Source organism: Lactuca virosa, chromosome 1, assembly GCF_052849685.1.
Source record: "Lactuca virosa cultivar CGN04683 chromosome 1, Lactuca_virosa_CGN04683_v6, whole genome shotgun sequence".
Classification (NCBI taxonomy): Eukaryota; Viridiplantae; Streptophyta; class Magnoliopsida; order Asterales; family Asteraceae; genus Lactuca; species Lactuca virosa.
Window position 1 is genome coordinate 6,610,226 of NC_136426.1, and position 8,758 is coordinate 6,618,983.

Below are 8,758 nucleotides of genomic sequence, written 5' to 3' on the forward strand. Positions count from 1 at the left end.
TTTATGTGATAGTTTGTATTTGTATAATTATTTTATCTAGCACAACATAAGGGTAATACGGTCATTTTTCATCATTCACCACAGTCAGTCAGATAAATAATCAAACAAGATAAACTCAGTCAGATGTGGACACAATCAGAGCTTCTAACCCAATCAGCTATAACCCAGTTAACAACTATCAAACGGCCCCTTAGACCATATCCAACCTATTTTCATTTTTTCCCTCCAAAAATGGAGTAAACAATGAGGCAAACAGTATTTCATCTCCAACACTACTCCATTTTTTACCCCATTTTTACCCCCAAAATATATATTTCATTATTCTAACTTATATAAATTGTCAAACACACCCATTCTATTAATTTTATTTTAACAAATATATAATCTATATTTTTTTTCATTACAATGATATTAAATAAATAAGATTATATTTATAACACTTAATTACAAACTTTTGTAAAATACGTTATCGCGTTTTAAAATTTCAATATGTATTTAAATTTTAATATGGATTTGATAAACAAAAAACAAACATTATATTTATAACTAATTAATATAATTTAATATTATAGGTATTAAATATTACACTTAAATTATTATTGGTAGATAAAAATAAACTAGAAATGTATAAATATATAAAAAGGATGACTAAAATCGACAACTCAAAGTTCATCCCCATTTGGGGGAAATGAATAGTATAACATCAAATATGGTGTTATACTATTTATTTCCCCCAAAATTGGGGAATAAATGGGGTAGGGTTGGAGAAGAATGAGGGAAGAAATTGGGGAAATAATGGAGAATGGGAGTGGGTTGGAGATGCTCTTAGAATAGTTTTTTAGTACATTTTTTAAAAATTTTCCAAAGATACCCTTTAATTAATTATAGAAACGCATTCTCTTAAATGCCTTTTTATGTCGTTTTATATATTTCAGGTAGTTTTACTTAACATCATTTTTTATCAATTAGTTTTTCAGCTATCAGCTAGCTTTTCAGCTAGTACGTCAAACATAGCGTAAGTGAAAATTCAAATATCAAATACAATAAACCGATTCAAACGGTTTTTTATTTGTTCTATCACACTGGTTCAACTTGTTTTTTGAAGAAATCGTCCGATTCTTTCCAGGATAGAAATTGACATAAAGTCAGTGATAGTTGAACTGCTCATATATCTGGGTCCCAGTTCGAACCGGTTTTTAAAAACTTTGGATAATATATTCATTTTATATGGAAGAGAGATAAAACCTTAAAATGAGATCAATCAATTTTTAAAAGTTGGAACAAAACTGTAAATTTGATTAAACCACGGGTATCATTCTTGTAGTTTACACTGCCTTAATATTATAAATCATTTTATTGAATTTCCTTACCTAACATTATTAAACTATTCCGCACATTTTTGTGGTGTCCTTTCGGCTTTTGGTCAAGCTTTTTGGTCTATTCAATTTTCTTGAATAAACAATTTGGCATGTGAATTGCTGATAATTCTGATCACAAGATAATCTTTTCAACCAATTACTCAATAAACAATAACATATGGCCAATTATTTCATTGCTCTTCCATATTTCCATTGTGTATGCAACATGCCAGCTATAAAAAAAATAAAAAAAAATAAAGGATCCATACTGATAAACACTTGTGAAGGGATATTTAAAATTTTAACCGATATCACTAGAACACATTAATTTAAAACAAAAGTTCAGTAGTTTTGACATACCGGTTATGACATTTTTTTTACAAGAGTTTGTATCGGACAAAAAATTTGAACTCAGATTGTAATAAGACCGGAGGATGTAGGTGGGAAACTTCCCTCACTTTTTGTGTGTCACAACACTCTTTACCTCACTTTTCTTTCACTCACCTAAATCCAAAGAATGGGTGGGAAGCTTCCCTCACTATTTTGTTTTTTTATTTTTTTTAAATAAAATTAATTCTTTTTTATGATTTATAATTTTTAAATTAATAATAAACATAAATTTTAATTAAAAATAAAAAGCATTTCATTAATTAAAATAAAAATTACATTAAACCTAATATTTAAATAAGTAGAAAATTAAAAAAAACACAAACAAAAAATTAAACAAACCACAACATAGAAAACATAATTAATATCCTAATTTAAAAAAAACAAAACAAAATATGTCACTTGGAATCATCGTCCTCGTCATCGACCTCATCGTCTGCATCATTCTTCTGAACGTCATTCTCGTCATCAGAATCTTCGCTCTCGACGAACATATCAGAATCCTCATTTGTCAAACAAATCATCATGACAAAACTCTATCAGCGGCTAAATATGAGTCCTATAAACGTGTTCCACCAAATCAACACGAAGGGCGTGATGAATGTTGCGATTGTGTACTTCTCTTCTATTTGCCATATACTCTTGTGTACCAACGGCTACTCCTTCGACATTCAGCAAAACTTCATTTTCGTTGTACCGACATATCGTTCTTCCTTCGTCTTCAAGAATCATATAATGCAATATGATACATGCATACATTACGTGTTGTAACTTTTTCACTTCATATGACCTTGTCCCAACTGCTAGTACTTGCCAACGTCTCTTAAGTATACCAAATGTTCACTCAATATCCTTCCTAGCTTACTCTTACGCCTCTTTAAACTTTTTCCTTTTCAGGTCGTTAGTACATGTAAACGATTTCACAAAAACAGACAAAGGAGGATATATACCGTCAATAAGATAGTATCCACGCTTATATGCTACCCCATTTGCTTGCAAAGGTACATCGTGCGACTTTCCAAGGTAGATATCATTGAATATCGATGACTGGTCTAGCACATTAGTATCATTGTTTGCACTAGCTAAACCAAAGAATGCATGTCATATCCAAAGATCATGTGATGCGATAGCCTCTAGAATGACTGTCGGCTCTTTGTGGTCGCCTCTCATGTACTGACCACGCCATGCGTTGGGACATAATGACCAACTCCAATGCATGCAATCGATACTACATAGCATTCCAGGGAATCCATGCTTGCCTTCATGCATCGTGTACAATTGGTGGATAACGTTCATAGTTGGTTTACGCAAATATCGTTGCCCATAAACCAAACAGATCGCTTTGCAGAACTTGTACACACACTCCAGCACGGTACGCTGTATGATCTGACATCCTAAAATATTCGTCCCATTGGTCTGCGCCCATGCCGTATGCTAACTGACGAATTGCAGACGAGCATTTTTGAATTGGAGTTTTATCCGTCTCGCATCCATTTTCCATTGGAAATATGGAAAACGGCCTTCCAAATCGCCAACAATACGTAAAAATAGTTCCTTCCTCATCCGGAACCGACGTCGAAACTTTACAGCGTAGATAACGTCATCTGCAAAGTAGTTTTCTATAAGACGATCGTGTCCGGCTTTGCGATTTCTATGCAACGGCTGGTTTCTTGGTTTAGATCGTGCATTTGATGTTTCGCCTTGTCGGTTTTGAAAGTATGCAACCGTTTTCGCCATGACGGAACCGATAAACTTAGCTTCCTCTTGAGCCATCGGATGATGAAGATAATGACATTTTGATTAATATTTTTTGGAGAGAGTAAGAAGGTATGGATTAAAAGATGTTGTGGTATTTATAGCGGGGGAATAAAAAAAATTATATATATATATATATATATATATATATATATATATATATATATATATATATTATCGTTATCTAGCCGTTGGAACAAAAAAAAAAGTTTTAATCAGCCAATCGGAGGAGGAGTGAGAACGCGGCAGCCCCACCCCCCACCCTTCTCCCCGCGCCACTCTTCCCCCACCGCCGGTGCGGTGTTCGTCGGAGCGGGACGCTTCCCGCGGTCATTCCCGCGCCCGGCTTCGTCCAGCCTAAGACGTTAGTATGACAAGTACTTTATAATGTTTTTTTAGAGACGTATATTAATATTTTACAGAAATTTTATTTCTTTTTTATCAAACATGTAAAGAAGGAAAATGCAAACAGAAGATTATTAGCTGTAAGCATAAAGATGAGTACTGAGTAGGTAGTTGTAGTGTAGACACTATAATGATATGATCCCCTTCGTTGGATACGATTGCTCTCTTTGTTTCTTAGCTACCTAACAACCACGTGCCACAAGGGCAAAAATGTCATAAACACGACAATTTCCGGATATCATAATAATTGTACGTGATTACAGCATCATCACCTGATCTATATGTATCTGTATATATAATATATTCCATAAATTGTTTTCTACACATAATATCGGAAAAGAAGTTGAAATTTTAAAGATCTTAATTAACCCATGTCGATCACAACGTGTTTGTCTTCTCAAATAAATTTGCATGAAACCCTAACTCACAAATCCCATGTTAGTCTTTCATTCAATTCTATTTCTGGTTTTCCGATCAACAAACACACCATAGCGCTAGCTCCGCTCACAACCACCAACATCGCCGCCAGTAGATGGAAATCCATGATCGCTTATGCCAACGTGGAACCCGCCGGAACACCATCTCCACCACCTACTCCTCCTTCTGGTTCTTGGTAATTAATCTTCCAACTTATTTGTTAATTTTATGTACTTAATTATGAGTCTTTTAAATCGATTTGTTGCTTTAATTAATTTTAAACTTTTTGTAGGAAGAATTGGGCTATTGGGATTTTGATGACATTTGTCGTCCCCTCTGTTACAACCAAAGGAGGTCCAATCAAATTACTTCTGCGTAAGTATTAATTAACTAAGAGTTTTTTTTTAATGTTGGATAGAAAGTTTTATCTTAAAGTATTGGGTGTTCCAGAGAAAGTTGACCACATAGTGGATACGGCGGAGCATATATCGGATATAGTGGAGTCGGTGGCGGATAAGGTGGACAAAGTGGTGGAGGAGCTCGAAGATGATCTGCCGGAAAATAGCCAAATCAAGAAGACTTTTGATTACATCGAACAGGTGGCTGAAAGAGTCGAAAAAGATGCTCACACCGCCGGCGATTTCATTGACAAGGTGGGTTTCTGCTAAAGTATTAATTATATTTCAAAATCTATCTAATTTTTCTTTTTATACCAAAAGGAAACTCAGATTACATACATAAATGATTTAATTATTTTGGAATTTCAGTTTCAAGAAATGCAAGAGAAGATAGAGGATATAATGGAACCCATGCTAGAGGAAGCTAGGGAAGTTGCAAAAGAAACCACGGAAAAAGAAAAAGCACAAAAACAATGACATTGATTAATTAATACTGAAACCTTGTAAAATTCTGATCAACCGGTTAAAGAGACGAGTAGCCAGAAAAACCGGTACTCTACTTATAAGCAATTGACACTTGCTTGCATTAATTCGATTCTTGAGCTAATAAAGAGCAATGTGTTATGGTGCAAAGTTGTACACAATGTTGTACATTGTACCATAATGATGTAATGCCGGTCTTTCATCTAATAAAAGACAATTGACGATGAAAAAACTAAATTATTATAAAATTTCATTTGAGACAGTAGACATTTGTGACCCTTTTTTCTTTGTACCTTTGTACATTTTTTTGTAGTTTTATTGATATAAACTGTAACTTTCAAAAAAAACTAAATAAAATTTTTTATATTTAAGTCAATCAAAACCATCAATCACTCGTTCAAAACTCATCAAGTTTGATAATGTATAAAATAGTTATCATAGTACAAATCATATTATCAAAGGCGAAACACTAGTGGATGTGATGCAATCATGTCGAACTTTTTCCTTTGGAACCGGAAGTACTTGAAAAACATTTTAAACATAAATCGTAAACACAAAACTTAAGTTCCCCAAAATACCACATATCATACATACAATTGTCATTGGCTACCCCATGGTCTTTTCCCTATAATGCCATGTAATACTGTAACATCTCAATGATGAGGTACTTTTAATTTTGACCCTATAATTGAATTATATTGCATTTTGGTCCCTAAGTAAAAGAAATAGTGCAAAAGGGGCCGATAGTGGCACTTTGGTAAATTCGGACTTTGGGAGTACGCTGAGCGTACGTATGTACGCTAAGCGTACTAAGGCGCGCCTTATCACGATGGGCGTACACCTCGTACGCAGGGCATACGTGAAGATCATGCAAACCCTAAATTTTAGGGTTTTGGCCTTATATAAACATCATTATAACCTCATGTCCCCTTCCTTCTTCAGCCACCCTCAGTAAGAACGACCCCCAAGCAAACCCTAAGTGTTAGAGTGCCTTTTTGGAGCCCTTTGTTGTGTTTAGAGGAGTTCTTGAAGGTGAAGGGTGAAGTGTGAATAGATTGGAGTTGCGAAGCACCTTGGATCTGTGATTTCTACCTTGATTGTAACCTCCAAGAGGTATAAAGCTAGCAACTTTACCACTCCATCTTGTAGATCTAGATCTTTTTTCTTTTAAGATACTTTTTGGTCCCAAAATGGTGATTCTTGAGCATGGCATGTTCTTGACCCATTAAGCCGTCCTTTCAGACCTTAGCAAGGGTCTTGAGTCATAAAAATGGGGTCTTAATGATTGGTTTTGCTCCATGCATTTCTTAGAAGGTCTTAATGTATTAAGATGTTGAGTTAAGCACTTAATGGACATGCAAAGTCATAAAGTTGGAAACTTTAAGACTCTTGAGGATGATTTAGCCTTGGATCTGAAAGTTGGACATAAGAGCTTAAGGCATTAAGCTCTTAATGAAGTTTTGAGGAGTCTGGGCGTACGCCCTGCGTAACTTGAGTACGCAGCGCGTACGAGGTCAACTCTCCCGTTTGCGGTCAAGGCTTGAGTACGCCCAGCGTACCTTCAGAGTACACCCCGTGTACGCTATCTGTGTCGACTCGGCTGAGTTGACTCGGATGGGTTGACTCAGTTGACTTGTTAGCTTTGACCAAGTTTGACTAAGGATAATTTAGGAAATTGTGATTATTTTATTAATGGGAAATGTTTGGACATTTAGAACTTGGGTGGAGCCGGTATTTGGGATCAGAGTATTGATCAGTTTTCTTCGTCAGGTTGTGAAGTGAGTCTTCCTCACTGTACTTACGGGTCGAAGGCACCAAGGTCGGCCTAGTGGATTGTATATCTTGTTACATGATAGTATGTTGTTATGTCGTAGAGATGTGTTAGATAGGTATCCTAGTGTCACACCCCAAAACCGGAACGGCGGAAACGTTCGGGGGCGGAGGACGTCATGTACAGTATCACAACAATGCATAATAGTAAACAAGCAACAACATCATCCATTGCATTAATAGTAATAATTTTAATACAAGTGTGTTCTGAAGTTTATAAGACACCAAAATGTAAAATCAAAATAAAAGATGAGTCTTGAATGTGCTCCATCTTCTCAAAACCTGGTCATCGATACCTATCTACTGGCGACCTGAGAATACAAGTTATTTTGAAAGCGTAGATCAGCATTAAAGCTGGTGAGTTCATAAGTATTTTAGTGTCATTGTTTGTATAAGTTTGAAGAATGTACTTGTAAATGTTCGATGTAAAAGTTTGTAAGTATTTGAAGTAAATGTTTGTAATCTTCCTAGAAAATCCTATATTTTTTACTAAAGTAGTCTTCTACCAAGACCCAACTGTTATCTATGTTTGTTCTTTTGTAAAAGTGTGATTATCATTACCAAAATATAGTTTCTCATTACCGTTTATGTGAGAAGATCACAATGTGAATGAATTGGGAAAAATAAAGATGTACTATAGTTTTATCTAGGTGACTACTAATGTACTAACTACCTTTAAACTTGTTAGTTAATTAAGGTAAAATGTGATATGATTGTAACCATACTCGATTGACCAGTAAAATACGACGTTCTAGACATCGAAATGATATGACATTCGTCACCCGCAGACCTGCAGGTCCCACTGTAGCTAGCAGCAAGGTGTAGGAGGGTCAGTCCCGTATAGATCTATACACAAATTCACGCTCTCCCTCCAGGAGACTCTGGGTACAAAACGTGACACAGCAGTATATGTCGAGCCATGAAGTAGTATCTCACATTAATGTTATAGTATTCTTGTATTTGTATAGTATGTACTAGTGTAGTGTATGTTCTCTCTGTCTAGTATGTAGTATGTTCTATAGTGTATAGTGTGTAGTATGTATTGTTTCTCGTTATAGTGTTCTCTGTCTGTTTCTCTTTATAGTGAGTATTGTTTCTCGTTATAGTATTCTCTATCTGTTTCTCTTTATAGTGAGTATTGTTTCTCGTTATAGTATGTATTGACTCATGTATGAACTGACTCTTTGTATGTTTCGTTGTTCTAGTAATAGTATTAGTGACTTCCTAAACTATACCTATTATAGTTTACTAGCAAAGTTGTTTGTATGTATGAACATGTTTGTACACCTTTGCTACCCAAAGGTATTGAACTGAATGAAGGATGGTTATATCTATATACATACACATAATATATAATTAAGATTCAAACGACCTTCAGACAAACAACCGATACCCTAAGTCCACAACCAAACAAGGAACAGGAAGTAAGGCGAGTTATCAGTCCTAAGTCTTTTCAATCCTACTTTTATAACTGTATCTATATAGATATGCATTTGACAAAATATAAGTTTAAAAGAGTTTGATAAAGAGTTTTTGCATATAAAAGAGTTTGTAAAACGATTTGAAGCAGTTTGTTTGATAACACAGTTTGAAATGTAACAAAATCCATTTGTTTGATAGTTATTAATCACATGTGATTGATATAATAACTATAATAGCTCAACTTGTATTCCCCCCCCCATAAAAGCATTTAAAATCATTTAAAAGATAAGTTAAGGGGTATGA

General features: G+C 34.9%; 1 protein-coding gene across 1 annotated transcript; it reads left to right on the forward strand.

Annotated features, from left to right (window-relative positions):
- Positions 1 to 4,208: 4,208 nt before the first annotated feature.
- LOC145132064 (uncharacterized) lies at positions 4,209 to 5,310 on the forward strand. The gene is made up of 4 exons (XM_079066710.1): positions 4,209 to 4,518; positions 4,615 to 4,697; positions 4,773 to 4,975; positions 5,090 to 5,310. The coding sequence occupies exons 1-4, from the start codon at positions 4,277 to 4,279 to the stop codon at positions 5,195 to 5,197; spliced, it is 636 nt and encodes a 211-aa protein (XP_078922836.1). The 5' UTR covers positions 4,209 to 4,276; the 3' UTR covers positions 5,198 to 5,310.
- The last annotated feature ends 3,448 nt before the right edge of the window (positions 5,311 to 8,758 follow it).

Bases quoted from the DNA above. Each gene is read 5' to 3' on its own strand.
- LOC145132064 (XM_079066710.1), top strand. From the start codon at position 4,277: ATGTCGATCACAACGTGTTTGTCTTCTCAAATAAATTTGCATGAAACC. The intron at 4,519-4,614 runs GTAATTAATCTT...AACTTTTTGTAG, and splicing joins ACTCCTCCTTCTGGTTCTTG to GAAGAATTGGGCTATTGGGA. The intron at 4,976-5,089 runs GTGGGTTTCTGC...TTGGAATTTCAG, and splicing joins CCGGCGATTTCATTGACAAG to TTTCAAGAAATGCAAGAGAA.